The sequence below is a fragment of the Fusarium odoratissimum genome (assembly GCF_000260195.1).
Source record: "Fusarium odoratissimum NRRL 54006 unplaced genomic scaffold supercont1.16, whole genome shotgun sequence".
NCBI classification, from domain to species: domain Eukaryota; kingdom Fungi; phylum Ascomycota; class Sordariomycetes; order Hypocreales; family Nectriaceae; genus Fusarium; species Fusarium odoratissimum.
In genome coordinates, this window is record NW_022158702.1 from 252,962 (window position 1) to 266,706 (window position 13,745).

At 47.5% G+C, this 13,745-nt stretch overlaps 7 protein-coding genes and 1 non-coding gene across 8 annotated transcripts; 5 read left to right on the forward strand and 3 right to left on the reverse strand.

Annotated features, from left to right (window-relative positions):
• Positions 1-1,235: 1,235 nt before the first annotated feature.
• FOIG_09660 (uncharacterized protein) lies at positions 1,236-2,036 on the forward strand (the record flags this gene model as incomplete). The annotated part of the gene is made up of 2 exons (XM_031209939.1): positions 1,236-1,584; positions 1,639-2,036. The coding sequence occupies 2 exons, from the start codon at positions 1,236-1,238 to the stop codon at positions 2,034-2,036; spliced, it is 747 nt and encodes a 248-aa protein (XP_031060190.1).
• A 1,152-nt stretch (positions 2,037-3,188) lies between these two features.
• Positions 3,189-3,632, forward strand: FOIG_09661 (uncharacterized protein; the record flags this gene model as incomplete). The annotated part of the gene is made up of 1 exon (XM_031209940.1): positions 3,189-3,632. The coding sequence occupies one exon, from the start codon at positions 3,189-3,191 to the stop codon at positions 3,630-3,632; it is 444 nt and encodes a 147-aa protein (XP_031060191.1).
• A 933-nt stretch (positions 3,633-4,565) lies between these two features.
• Positions 4,566-5,702, forward strand: FOIG_09662 (uncharacterized protein; the record flags this gene model as incomplete). Its single annotated transcript, XM_031209941.1, has 2 exons — positions 4,566-4,880; positions 4,932-5,702. 2 exons carry the CDS (start codon positions 4,566-4,568, stop codon positions 5,700-5,702), a joined length of 1,086 nt encoding a protein of 361 aa, XP_031060192.1.
• A 135-nt stretch (positions 5,703-5,837) lies between these two features.
• FOIG_09663 lies at positions 5,838-5,909 on the reverse strand. The gene has a single exon. It is a non-coding gene; the product is annotated as a tRNA-Thr (tRNA).
• Positions 5,910-6,213: 304 nt separating this feature from the next.
• FOIG_09664 (uncharacterized protein) lies at positions 6,214-7,254 on the reverse strand (the record flags this gene model as incomplete). Its single annotated transcript, XM_031209942.1, has 1 exon — positions 6,214-7,254. One exon carries the CDS (start codon positions 7,252-7,254, stop codon positions 6,214-6,216), a length of 1,041 nt encoding a protein of 346 aa, XP_031060193.1.
• A 1,322-nt stretch (positions 7,255-8,576) lies between these two features.
• Positions 8,577-9,017, reverse strand: FOIG_09665 (uncharacterized protein; the record flags this gene model as incomplete). Its single annotated transcript, XM_031209943.1, has 1 exon — positions 8,577-9,017. The coding sequence occupies one exon, from the start codon at positions 9,015-9,017 to the stop codon at positions 8,577-8,579; it is 441 nt and encodes a 146-aa protein (XP_031060194.1).
• A 1,779-nt stretch (positions 9,018-10,796) lies between these two features.
• Positions 10,797-11,159, forward strand: FOIG_09666 (uncharacterized protein; the record flags this gene model as incomplete). The annotated part of the gene is made up of 1 exon (XM_031209944.1): positions 10,797-11,159. One exon carries the CDS (start codon positions 10,797-10,799, stop codon positions 11,157-11,159), a length of 363 nt encoding a protein of 120 aa, XP_031060195.1.
• A 1,696-nt stretch (positions 11,160-12,855) lies between these two features.
• FOIG_09667 (uncharacterized protein) lies at positions 12,856-13,508 on the forward strand (the record flags this gene model as incomplete). The annotated part of the gene is made up of 2 exons (XM_031209945.1): positions 12,856-12,984; positions 13,038-13,508. The coding sequence occupies 2 exons, from the start codon at positions 12,856-12,858 to the stop codon at positions 13,506-13,508; spliced, it is 600 nt and encodes a 199-aa protein (XP_031060196.1).
• Between the last annotated feature and the right edge of the window lie 237 nt (positions 13,509-13,745).

The following is a 13,745-nucleotide window of genomic DNA, read 5'->3' on the forward strand; positions in this document are numbered from 1 at the left end:
ATGTTTTTTGCTGATCTTGCTAATAATATCCTTCTTTTTGCAGGTCATGTATACTGGAAATTTAATCGCCCATCGGCAATGAGCTTGATGGTAATGGCGAATAAACGTGGCGACTTCCATTTTGTTAGGCGGTTCAATGGCGGGGTGCATAGACTGTTTACCCGGCAACTCCCGAGATGAACCACTGTTTATGCAAGGAACTTGGAGCCTGGTCACTTAGGACAGGCACTGAAGCATTAAGTCTAACCATTCGCCATTGAAGGTACGGCTGGGGATGTCGACGTTGTATGAGCTGGGCCTCTGGAATCAATGGACGAAAAGTTGCAGCTTCTGCTGCTTGAATTGTTGGCGGTTCATTACTTGTTCAAGCGGCGTAGGGCAATCTAAAGAAATACCATTATGTCACGATTGAACTACTCGTCTGTAGTTATGGTTTGGGCCTGGATACATAATAATGGTGGTGTTGGTAATGTGAGTCAAGCTGGACATGGCGTAAATGATGGCGGTGTGTCTGTTTTGGTGGCTTGCCTTAATCGGTAGGCTGACTTGATCTCATTTGTTGCCTGGTATCTTATCACGATAAGATAACAACCACCCATGGATGTCTCCATTTAGCTGGTCAACGCGACTCCTTGAATGAGCATGGATGGTATAGGGTATGCATGGCAATCAAGGAAAAACGGACGTTCTCGTCATAGCAATGACAGTGGTTACTTTATTTCAAGATAAGCTCCTCTGTCACTGGATTTTTATTCTTCTGGGAATTAGAATGAAACACAATTTTCTCGTTCTTTTGCGCCCTCCTAGTTTACCAGCTCTGTTGGTCCAATCACTCTGGCTTCTCGGTCAATAAATCAAACACAATTGTGACTGTCTGAACCTCTCTGTTGCACGGAAGACCAACGGGCAGGTGAATTAAAACCGGGTTGATATGCTTTATAGTAAGAGCGCGAAAGGTCTTTTATATAATTCAATGAATCTGATGCATGAGTAAATGGCGGCTTTGTTTGTAGGGGCTCTTTGTTCAAAAGCTGTCAACATGTAAGTTAGACTTTGGCTTTGTTTAGTGCTCTCATTCACTGCCTCCATCTCACATTCAATCCAGCAGGTGAAATTACAAATGGTATAAATTGCTTCCATCTTCTTCAGCTCTATCGTTTCCTTCTTATCTCTTCAATCTCACCATCAACATCTGCCTTGCTCCTTATCATTACAAGCCCTCACTTCTTTCCACCATGGGTACTAAGCGTCGAGCATCTGAGCTGTACCATGAGGCGAAGAAGATGAAGTCAGACGACAGCAATGGCCATGACAAAGTCTCACCCAGGGATTGGGTGCAGACTACCCCAAGAACACGCAAGGTCTTGCCTCGTCAGCCTATCACTGATTTGGATGACTTGCCTGAGGCGGCCCGCCAGCAATTCGACTATCTGCTCCAAGCTATTGGCGATGCCTCCCCGGAGATTTTGTACCAAGTCAATCTTGTGGATCAGATCAACGCCATCAATTCAGATGTTCCCTTCCCGCCGAGCTTCAAGTATGCGCCGTCTCCCATGGACATCATTGTTGGCCATGATATGCACAGTACTTTCCCCATCGCCTTCTGTTAATAAATACACATACTGATCAGTCTACCAGGAAGTGATGTCGTTCATGACTGTGAGGAAACTGGCTGCGACAAAATTGTTGCTACAGTTGTTCCCCTCCCCTACGCCATCGGCTGTCTTGCGGTCGAGGTCAAGAATCCTAAAAGATACACCGGAGATGGGTTATGCCTTGCGTATCTTGACGAGAGACGTACAGGATCAACATTCAAAGCCAAGTCTTGGCAGAAGAACTACGGGTTGACAGTCCAGAGTCTTGCCAGAAAAGCCGCGCTTTCTCACAACCGAAAGGTTCTTGGCTGGTGGGTGCGTGAGATCGCTCGTTCTGAAACCCTGTTGAGACCATTCAAGGGAAAGGACGAGGCTAGACAACAGTTTCTTTCGGGTGATGTGTATGTTGGCGAGTTGACGGTCAGAGTTTCCGGAATGTGATTAGCTCAGCGGGCTTTGCGTGGACAAGAGGCATGGACTGGAGTATCTTGAGTTGCTTGGTGTTTTATTCGCTGATTGGGAGTTACTGGGGAATGGCCTTGGAGCTTTTGCTCGTCTGCTCTTAGTGAATCTGCATGGTGTTTTTTGCCTGGTGAGAGACAACGCACTAAGCGAAAGAGGTTGCCGGAGATAGTCAGGCGCTTGTGCATAGCAGTCAGTGAAGAATGTTGTTCTGTTTGAATAAGTGAGCCGCTCTTTAAATGTCGGCAATGTAGTAAAATATGTCAGGCAAGGAGCCAGAGAATGCGATGACAGCCTGTGTACAAGATACGATGAACAGTAGATTGAGAGATGAGCTCATCTGTTGCCGAGCTGCCGCGGTGGCCCTAGTAGAGCCTCTAAGAAGGCTATTTTGCGTTGCTTTCTGGTTTGATAAGAGACGGCAGGCCCAAATGCTCTGTGTCAAGCCCTTTTTGAGCTGTAAAGTTATGTATTTGTCCCTTGTCCCTAGTCCCGAGAAGATTTAATTCTTCAACACTGACCTCAGACTGTTTAACAGTAAGGACACCGGCTGTTGCGATCGCATCTCTTATTGTGATGTCCTGTGATGATCTGCGGAGCGGACAAAACAGAGATTTGGTATTACTGCTGTGTTGAATTTAGACGAGACATGAGGAGAGTCTCTAGTAGTCAAGGTCACGCACAAGTCTTAGCAGGAGAAATCACCTTCGGCCTTCCAAGTTTGTTCTCGCAGTGGCAGCGACACCCATTGTGCGTTGCCAGTGTGAACATACCGATTGCAACTAATCATAGCAGTGTACCTTCGTAATTGTTTGCCGGTTGGGTTGGAGTTCAGACCGCCAGTGAGTGCCACTGTTAATTCACCATATCGAGTCACGAAAGTCCAGGCATCTGAAAGCGCCACCACTCGGGGCGGGAACACTGCTTGCGATCCTGTAAAGGTTCATCCAAGTTCTCCCAACTACTGAACTATCTCTTCCACTTCCAAACACACATCTCTCCATCGCAATATCTTCAACACCGTCGCAACATCACTTTCCCACAACCTTCATCAACCATTAACACCTCGACGGCCCGAAACAAACCACTCCGCTCTTTGGTCCCCTTTCCGCACCTTGACCCGACGTCAAAATGGCCGATCTCATCGACCCTCAAACGACCAAGTTGGTCTCTATCGTCTCCCTTCTCTGGATCATCTCATTCACCCTCTACAACCTCTTCGAGACCAGCGACATCATCTTCTTCTCAATCATCCTCGGAACTTCTTTCGTTCTCACCGCCGCGACTTGTGTCTGCCTCTCGGGCCTTACCGTCATCGCCGTCTACTTGTCGGTCCTCGCCAACGCTGCGATCCTTTATATCATCGTCCTGCTCATCCCTGTCCTTCAGTATCTTATCCAGCGTGTTTCCTCTATTTTCACTCATGTCAGAAATATCTGCGATCGCGTGATTCGGTTCTTCGATGCGGTGGTCTCGTTCTTGGAGAAGCTTGGTGATGCGGTGCAGCTGTTCCCTGAAGCATTTGACAGATTCCTTCACAGAACTGGAGATCTGAAGCCTCTCGTTGATGAGTGAGCGCTTTGTCGGCGGGCCAGAGGTATCGAAACTCGGGGAGGGAGCAATGCAAAGAAAGGCTCTTGGTTTTGTCGATTGGAAATTGGCAAGTACTCTACATGAGTATCAGGGAAAGGCGCCTCCCCCTTGGTAGAGATTGGACTGTTGGTCTTTATACAGCATGAGAGGATAGCCTGAATGTAGTGTACTGCAGAACAGAAAAGCTCCGCTGTATTCTCTCAAGTCAGATTCGCCTTGTGATCCTGCCGAGCGTACTCTCGGGTAAATATCCATTGCCGCTGTCGTACCTCCTATAGAAGTCCCAATCTTACAAAAGTCAGCCAGGTCACTGAGCTCGTCTACCTATTCTGATGTCAGCTGCCGTCAAGATGATCAAAGCAAGTGACCTCCAATGCAGTCATGGGATCCTGATGGATTGATTACCACAATTCCAGAACCCATAGCCAAGGTACAAATGTCACGTGACTCATAAACCACGGATTCCCTAAATCAGCATGCAGCGACAAATCTCCTCGTTGCCTTTTCCAAGCTAACTCTAGTTATTTTTGAGGCCACTGAGTGTGGAGTAACTGTGGAGAAATTTACTTGATAAGGAGGTAGCGCTTGTGAACTGCCGGGTCTATCTATAGTGTCTTATCTGACTAGAAGCGTCAGATGATAAGCTTAGCGATGTAGTCAGGATACCATTACCAGATTAGGAAATGATATAAGAAGAGACTAACATGAGGCCCCTCCACCCTTCAGCAACCAACGCAGATAAAGAGCCATTAGCAAGTTTGGTCATAATGATAAAAGGCTCAAATGGCCTGCAAAAATGTTGTTGGGATATGGTACTGACCAACTTGCAGTATCAATCACCTGCGTCAGAAATAACAAGATCATAGCGGCCTGCCCACTCTCCAGCTCCAATCTTCCATCTAAACATCCTACAACATGTCTGCAAAAGTAGCTCCAGCCCTAGCGAACATTTCCCCTCCAACTCTCACCGCTCTTGATGACCTCGACCTGCCAGACTTTGATCCTGCAATCCACCTCGCTTTCCAACCCCCTACTCGTCGCCACAACTTCCAGGACCTTGGTCTGCCACAGCCAGAGAATGCGCCTGATCTCTGCGTTACAGAGCCTTTTCAACTATTCTCAGAAGAGGGAGTGCGCATGTTACGCCGCGAGATGCTGAGTAAACCAATCCTTGACAAGTATCTTCGTTCATGGGATCGTGCGCCGGCTTACATTGCGGGTCATGAAAAGGTCAGTTCAACGTCACTCTGACGATAGTGATACTAAGCTCATTGTGAAAAGACGGCAAAGTTTACCCTTCAAGCGTGGCAACATCCCGCGACGCAAGCTGCCATTGATAGAGCTGCTGGCTTCGGATTACGTCTCCTGAGGCGCGAAGCAGACCTGGGCCTCGTAAACATCCAACTCGGCCCCGAAGGTCTCCCCGGCGTCTATAAACTTACCGAAACACCCTCAGCCCCACTCTCACCTCAAGAAATGCAAAAGTCTAGCTACGACGACATACCCATTGATGCCTGGCACAAAGACCAAGTCCCCGTTGTATGCGTCGTCATGCTCAGCGACACAAGCAGCATGCAAGGCGGCGAAACTGCCATACGCACAGGAGACGGCTCCATCGTAAAAGTAAAGAGTCCAACCGTTGGAGGCGCTGTCATCATGCAGGGTGGATGCACAGAGCACGCTGCATTGCGCGCGACAAATGTGCCCGAGAGGCTGAGTATGGTGAGTAGCTATGCATTTGCGGACCCTAATCTGGATGATCAGTACACGTCGCTTCGAAGTGTGGACTTGGGAAATGATGATATTCCGACGTTTTGTAATATCTTTTTGCAGGAGAAGTTGCTCAGGTTGAGGGGGCGAATTGATGCGGTTTTGGAGACGCTGGTTGAGAAGGAAAAGAGGGGCGAGATGGTTGAGAGGGGGGAGTTTGAAGGTTGGGTTAGGGAGCAAACGAATTTTATGAAACGAAGTGCGTGGGAGATGTATGAGCGAGTGCCGAATTACTTGGGCAAGGATGTTCCGGAGGATATCATCAGGGATTATCTGAGATGAGATTCGTGACCGGGAGAAAGGAAGTAGTCTTGTAGCCGTGTCTGTGCAAATTACGTTTCGGTATCATCGATATTCAAGTCACAATTGATACAAAAAAAACGCAAAAAAGAGATGCTACACAAGGTAGGACTCGTTTGCCTCGACACGGGATCGAACCGTGGACCTTGTCATTACTAGTGACACGCTCTACCACTGAGCCATCGAGGCGCGATCTGATTGGATGAGATTTTCTGTCGCTCTCTGGCAACAAGATTTTGTCACAATTCGACGGGTGTTGCTCGCGTGTCTACCCGATGCTCAGCGACAGTTGCAAACTTTGGAAAAGGTTACGTTTAGGGATGACCACTGAACTGAAGGTTGCTATTCTTAACACCAATGACTTTGGCACTCGAGAGAGTCCGCACCATTGATACGGATTGCAATAGACAACACTGTTCATCCATGCGATAATATCTTTTTCTGTCTTGAGGACTAGTACAGCTTCGAGAGCGCATCATTGCTGTCTCGAACACTAGACAACAGTCACAACCATTTTCCCATTTGTATCTCCATTCTCCATAGCCTGATGAGCAGCATGTATGCCCTCAAAGGCAAACACCCTCCATGGCCTAGCGTCAATCTTCCCCTCCGCCACCTTGAGCATGATACTCCTCAACGGAACATCAGACACTGGAAATTCTTCTGTCCCAAACACAAAACTCCCAAAGAAGCTCAAGTGGACTCCGCTTGCCATTTGCAGCAGCGGATTGAAGCCGCGCGACTCGTCGGGCCCTGCAGGTCCCTTGATGGGATCTAATCCTCCTAGCCATCCCGCCAGGCAGACGCGGCCATCTCGACGGACTAGCTGTAGTGAATCGACAACTGTGCTGTTGCCCACCAGGTCTAGTACTGAATCGAACTTCTTGAAGTCGTGGTTCTTGATGAGGTGTTTGCTTAAGTTGGGCGTTTCGAGGACGGTCTCGGAGACTCCGAGGTCTCGCAACATGGCAAACTTTGTTTCGCTGCGACTTGTCGCCGTGACAATAGCCCCTGCATCAACAGCGAGATTGATAGCTGCTCTTCCAAAAGACGAAGTAGCACCTCTGATCAGAATTCTCTGCCCGCGTTGAAGATCCAGATTTCGAAACAGGCACGTCCAAGCAGTAGCATAACTTTCAGGAAGCGCAGCTACATTTGCCCAAGACAAAGGCAGTGATTCTCCAGGATCTCCCAATGCGACCATGTTGCTCGTATTTGCGACGGTGTACTCCGCGTAGCTACCGGGTATGGTCCGTCCGAGGCCGCCCATAAGTGCTGCTACTGGTGTCCCTGGAGCAAACTCGCCTCCTGGACAATCCTCGATGATTCCGACACATTCGATACCGCTGATGGGGACTGACTCGGCCCATTCACCGCGCCGCATGTGCATTTCTGCGTGGTTGATGCCAAAGGCTTTGATGCGGATGAGGGCTGTACCGGGGGTTGTGGCAGATGGTTTGGGGACGTCTTTGATGACCAGGTTCTCAACAGGACCGAACTCGGAGATCAGTATAGCTCTCATGGTAGAAGACATTGTCGAAATAGATACACGTTGGTCTTTGATACGAAGGATTGTGTTTTAATGAGCCTGGTTGTCTTACTCAATTGCTGCGATGTGATGTAATTTTAATCTCAACGCAGGGACCAAGGCTCATATTTAACGACTTGTCGAGTTGCAGAGCAAACACTATAAATGCCATGCTGATAAAGTCCAATTCTTGATTCATGTGACCTTCAGGGCGCGCCCTTTAAACTGTGCTTCATATTAACATACCAGTGACTAACCGTTTGCTGTTGGTAGATGCTGACACGGAATACTTATGTAGTTGGCCCGGTATGACGCTGATCGCCATCATTTATAAGCGGGCTTGCTGGTGCAGCCACTAAGTTAGATCCAGCCAATCCAAGGCTTTGGTAGTGCATTATCCAATTGATGGTAATCGGTAACATGACAAACAACCCCATTGAGGACAAACACGTCTCTCAGGCGAGTTATGTCTTGCTGAGCACAGTGGTATCTGATAGGTATTTCTATTGCTTCTGTCTTTCATGCATTCCTTCTTCTTTTGACGCCGGCCTATCTTTTGGATTGCAGCACTCTTGTTGCCAGTTATCTGATGTAGAATGCGGTCTTGTTTCAAGCTCAGGTCAGTGATGCGAATACATGTGCTTGGGAATAAGCTTCGACTGTGAGAAACCTGGCTGGCGATGGACTTTGAAGATGGCTCGATGTGACGGCCGCGTAGCGAAATGGTACTATGTCTCATTCTATTCAAATCTTACCACGCTGTTGTATACCCAACTGTCTCCCTTTTCTACTGAGGACATGATCGAGGCTTGATCACATTTGTAAACGGTTAAAAGACCCCAGCCCAGAGTTCTGTCAAGTTTAAGCTCCTAATAGACATGGTAAAAGGCTTGGCATATGTTGCATTGGCCTTGGAGATGAAGACTATGGCTTTGGTTGGTGACGACTTAGTCTCGCTGAAATATCCCTAGTTCTAGATATTTACAAATTGTTACTTCCAAGAGTAATCTTATGGCTCCTTTCATTTACGGCCCAAGCTGAATATGCAAGAAGCAGTAGTAAGTAGGTAAGGTTTTCTTTATAATGCTCTGGCTTTTATAGTTTCACTAGCAACTTATCTATTAGACGGGGCAGAGTGATAGGAAAAGGATAAAATCAATTTACTATAAAATACAGTTTAAATCTCTCTGAAGTTATCTATCCCATCTCCCAATGCCCTTGAAAGGTCTGTACCTCGGCATTTAAATACATACTAGGAGTAGTTTAGAGCGCCAATTGACTCTTGCATGTCACCAACAATGGCTCAACTCTCCTATACGATTTATACTCTAAGGATTCACCGCTGGAGCGTTCTGGTTAGCCGATGCCCGATTAGTCGCTGCTTGACTAGCATCCCACTCTGCCACCGCGGCCGGAGCAATCCTCTTCACCTTGCTTTCAGGCTCCCAGGTTGTATCGTCGCCCGAGGTCGAGTATCCTACCCACTGACAGTGAAAGCGCCACTGACCTCTATTCCAACCTTTAGCAAGGATCCTGAAAACATGATACTCCCGTAGGCGTGTCGCGCGCCCACGGCCACCGCGGTCGCTCCAGTAATCATACAGTGTGCGATCAGCGGTTTCTTGCAAGACGGCCTCGGGTTCCCAAGTTGGTTCACTGTGGTCTGCCCACTTGACGAGAATTTCGACCGTCCTTTCTCTTCTATTGACTCTGTGGCATACGAAACAGTCGATTTCGAACTGTTGGTTGTTCTGATTGTTGGCGGCCATATTGGATGAGAATAATCGGTCTGACTGTAGAATGGTAAGGATTTACTTGGGTATCAATAGTGTCGATGTTTGTGATTCTGGTGCAGGCTTTCTTAATCCTGCAGATGCGTTTTATAGGAAATGATAAATCGCGAACATGACACATAGTGGACAAAAGGGTGACCATGTTCCAGAGATAAGTCGCTATTCAGTAAGATCATTAATAGTACTCTTTGGCAATTTGAACAGCTCCTTAAGGAAATACCGCTGTTTTTAACCGAACAAAATAGACTATAGCACTCTTTAACCCCCCTGATTTGCATACGATAGCCTTGCTTCGAAGGGGGTTGCTGTATGTTGAGCGTTCAGATGCGTTTCGTTTGGATGCTTGCCACGGGCTTCCGTACAGCAGAACAGAGAGATGCTCCCCAATATGAAGCCCGTGGACAATTAATCAGGACTCTCGGTTGAAGGTAATGGGGAAAGGCCGTTATTTAAAGTTCTTATGAGGGGCCGATACGTGTTGTCTAAATGATGATAAACAGTACTTTCCAGCGACAAGCATACGAGCACCTGGCAGAAGCCGATAATAAAAGGTCCGTTCAGAAACCCGAGACACAAAGCGAGAATTCACAAGTTCAGAAGGATCGAACCCCATGATTAGCCATATCGTCGCCAAGGATCTAATAGGGAGGCTCGTAATCATGGGATAGTCCCAGATATAGAGTTTTGAGAAGCATTTGCCTGTCATACTGGCAGATATTGAGTTCTGATGTTTTGCCGATCGAGGAGCCGAACTGAACTCTCCGTAGCCTTTGCAGCTGAAGTATACGAGAATTAGTTGCGACACCCGCTCGTGTGACATAAGAAATGGGGAGAAAAGGGACTTGACGTAGCCAACTGCCGCGGTGGCCTCGACGAGATAATGGCGAGTGGGAAGACGGCTCAACTTGCTTTCGTTTTCGTGGATCCTCAGTGTTTATGGCTAGCTACTGACAGTATGGCGGCGTACTTTCTATGGAGCACTCTGTTATCCGGGAGCATGTAATATCGATAATAGCATAATGACAACTGCATTCTAGGACCAGGTTCACATCGCTCATTCTACTTCCGAAGAAAGGAAGATGTAAGTATAAGCTCTCGATGACATACCAAAATTTGGGCTTTCAACTGCTAACGCCTTTATACAACTGTCCACAATGAAATCAGGGGATAAACGATGGTCTGAGCCAGGACTGTTCTAATCATTGATGGCTGCAGGCTAGGGGAGGTAAGAAAACTTGGCACCTTGACCCTAAGCGATAAAAAAGTTTAGGTAATTTAGCCTAAGCTTAAGAGACTCTTTAATGAGTTTGTTTTCGCATCATCGTCTAAAGTCTTGAGCTTTTTTGCTCCCCGAGGGCAAGGTACTTGTTTTGCTGATCAATCTGTGGGTCAAGGCCGTTTGTCGAGGATCTCCTCGCTTCGATGAGAAATCTTGGCACTGTCTCGAACCGGAATAGACACGCCATCGCTTAAAATCATTCATTTTATTACCTCTATTAATAGTCTGAAGGATCAGAGTGGAACAATTCTTACAATCCTTTACCGTATAAATGCCCGAGTTTAGCTGACAAGCATTAAAGAAAATACACCGCATTGTATCCGATGCAGGGGCTCAAGAGTTCAAATACAAGAGAAATCCGTATAGAAATACAAATGCACAATTATTACATTCTGGTTCACATGAAACTTCTGCAAATAGTCTCTCTTTAATATTCGTTCCTCTACCGTCACTCGTTCTACCCAATAAAAGACAAAATGGCACGATCAATCGCTCTCGCAGCTCTTCTCTACGCCCTCCTCATCGTAGCGCAACCTGAAATCACTTCTACCCCTGCCGCCACTGCTGCTGCCCCAAAGACCACCGACATCTCTTTCACCGACAACATTTCATACCCTCCGGAATCCATTGACGAGGATGTGAGCTTGACGATCGTGTCGACGATTACACGCAGTAACGGCATTGACTGGTATGCCGTTCCAATCAGCAAGTCTAATGGGACTGCTACTGGAAGTGCTCCTTCAGCGACTGTTGATGTGGATAATGCTGGGGCTGGGATGACGATTGGGACTGCTGGTGTTATTGCTGGTGTTGCTTGCGTGGTTGCAGTCGTGCTGTGAGAACATACACCATAGGATGTGAGTGATGGATTGGGGGTTGGGGAAGTGGTAGTAGGGTCAATATGTCGCCTGTGATACCGAATCCTGATAGAGCCTCTGGTTCAATTGTTGCCTTACTAGTCTGATGTTCTTCAAGCACTGTCTTCTTGCTCCAACTTTATGCTGTAGCAATTGGTCAGGCATTTTTTGATAATGTCGAAGTTGTGAGCCACATTTGTTATTTGCAGTTGAGACTTATCAGCACGGAGAACTTAGTCTTCTTGCTCTATAATTGTTGGCCATCTTTGTTCTCCAGGTTTCCTTATCCTTTCCCCTCATTCAAAATCACCTGCTCCAGCAGAGCAATTGCTTTCAAGATGTCTATTCCCCGTCGTCATGGTCCAAAGGTTGCTCCCCTTAGCGTGCTTCTGCAAATGTGCAATACAAGACTCAGTCTTCTTCTGGCGCACCACCAGATCTTCACCCTACTTCTCCAACTCCATTTGTTGAATCGTCAAGCTATCCTTCTTCATTCTTGAGAACCTTATTCAGTTCACGCTCAGATAGAGCATGAACTGAAGTACGTTGCTTGTCGCACTCCACTGCTTCTCTCGATCTTAGTCTTCTTAGGAAATAATGCCCGTTTCTGCTCTGTCAGCACCCAGTTACATTCATGATAGCACACTAGCTGAAAGAAATAATATGTTTTCACTCTCAGGGCTGTCCAAAGTCATGAGCTCAGCTAAATACTGTGACGCCAGCACAAAGTGTCACTTTCCCGAATTCCACTAATAACATCCGGCATTTCATTTTCCGACAACCTGAGTCGCAAGCTTCCACTGGCAATGGTCACCGCTCAAGTTCTAGCGCAGTATCGCGCTGCACCACAGCTTGGGTATTGTACGGCGCCACCAAGACCACCTGAAAATGGATGGACTATTATGATCTCCCTGCTATGATTTGGTACATTGTGAACACCAAAGACAGTAAGATGAACATCCCAAGGTGAGATCCAACCAGGACACTGCTCATCGTGGATCAAACATTGCCAGATACATCTCTGAATTTAACACATCTGTTTCCACAGGCAGCACATGAATCTTCTACGACTACGACCCCACACGCCAGCCTTTCATTCAATGAACATCATCTTGTACGGACAAGTCCAAGTAGACAGTACTCTCTTTCGATGAACCCTCTTTGAATTGCTTACTGTCTTTGATTCTCTGATGAATCTGCGTGAAGCCCATTGTGAATCAACACCGTCTCATCGTAAAAAGTGCTCTGCTGCAAACTCCAGAATTGATTTGGCAGTTGGAACTTTGGGGCCCAGCAAGCGTACTGCGAACACCCTCTCGGGCTCGAGCATGTACCAGTGTTATCACGCGGTGTCAATAGTTGCAGACTACCAAAACCCACTCACTTCTGTCACTGGCAGAAGAGCATGCATGGCTCGACCAGTAGCACCTTGGTCCACCGGGCACGTCCAACCAGCTGCTGGGCCATCTTTTACTAGACGCTCTGCCAGTGCCACTGCATCAGGAATGATGCATGTAGCTTTGTCACGTTGAATACTTCAAATAACAAACAGATTTTCGTCTTGTTTTCTTGCTTCGTCTCCTTCCCTCCTTCACCATCAGAACAATTTTATCTACCATATCATCAACTTCATTCATCACAACAACTCTCAACCCTATCACACTAAACTCATCTACTCATGGCTATGACCATTGAGATCGAGCCCGCTGGCGCTCACATTGTCGTGTCGGTGCTCATCATGACCATCGCTCTCATCTGGAGCGTCGTGAAGTGCTTTGGCTTTGGCAAACCCAAGCAAGCTGACCCTGTTTGCGCAAGTCTTCACCCCACCCAACACATCACCCTCTAACCTATCCACAGACCCCGTTCACGGATTCCCTCCCCGCCCTCGGTGACACACCCCTGACCGCGACCGAGCTCTCCCATCGTCGCAATCAGGAGACCATGAAGAAGCAGATCGCCTACCTCGAGCGCAACCGGCAACTCGCCTTCGCCGAGGTCTGCCGTGTATACGCCCGCCGCATCAAGATCGACGAAAACATCCACAACCTGAAGGAAGCCATCAAGAAAGCCGAACTCCCCCGTGACATCGGTCGCGTCGCCGAAATGAAGAAGCGAATTCGCCACTTTTGGAAAGAACAGGAGGAATGTTACGGAATGGTGGACGACATCTCTCACCGTATGTACCTCATGCTTATGCAGAGACTGACTCTCCGTCGTAAGATTGATCGGCTTGATATGCAGATGGAGTGTAACCGTCTTGCGGATATTTTGTATCCTCAGGTTCCCTTTGAGCTTCTGGATGATGTGAAGGAGGATGTCAAGAAGTAGTAAGGAACGGGAGAATTGCTGGTTGAGTCAACATACCTGTTTGGGTGACGGAGGATGGACCGTTGCTGTATGAATGAAGAGTGTCCGTGTTTTTTGGAGTCCTTCGGATGTATTTGGCCTATTTGGCACACACTTTGGTGGAGAAGCAGTTGTCTTACCTTGCCCACTTTACCTTCTTTCTTGTATTAACAACACCTTTTCTGTATCTTTGCCCCAAGAATTCGGTAATTCTTTGAT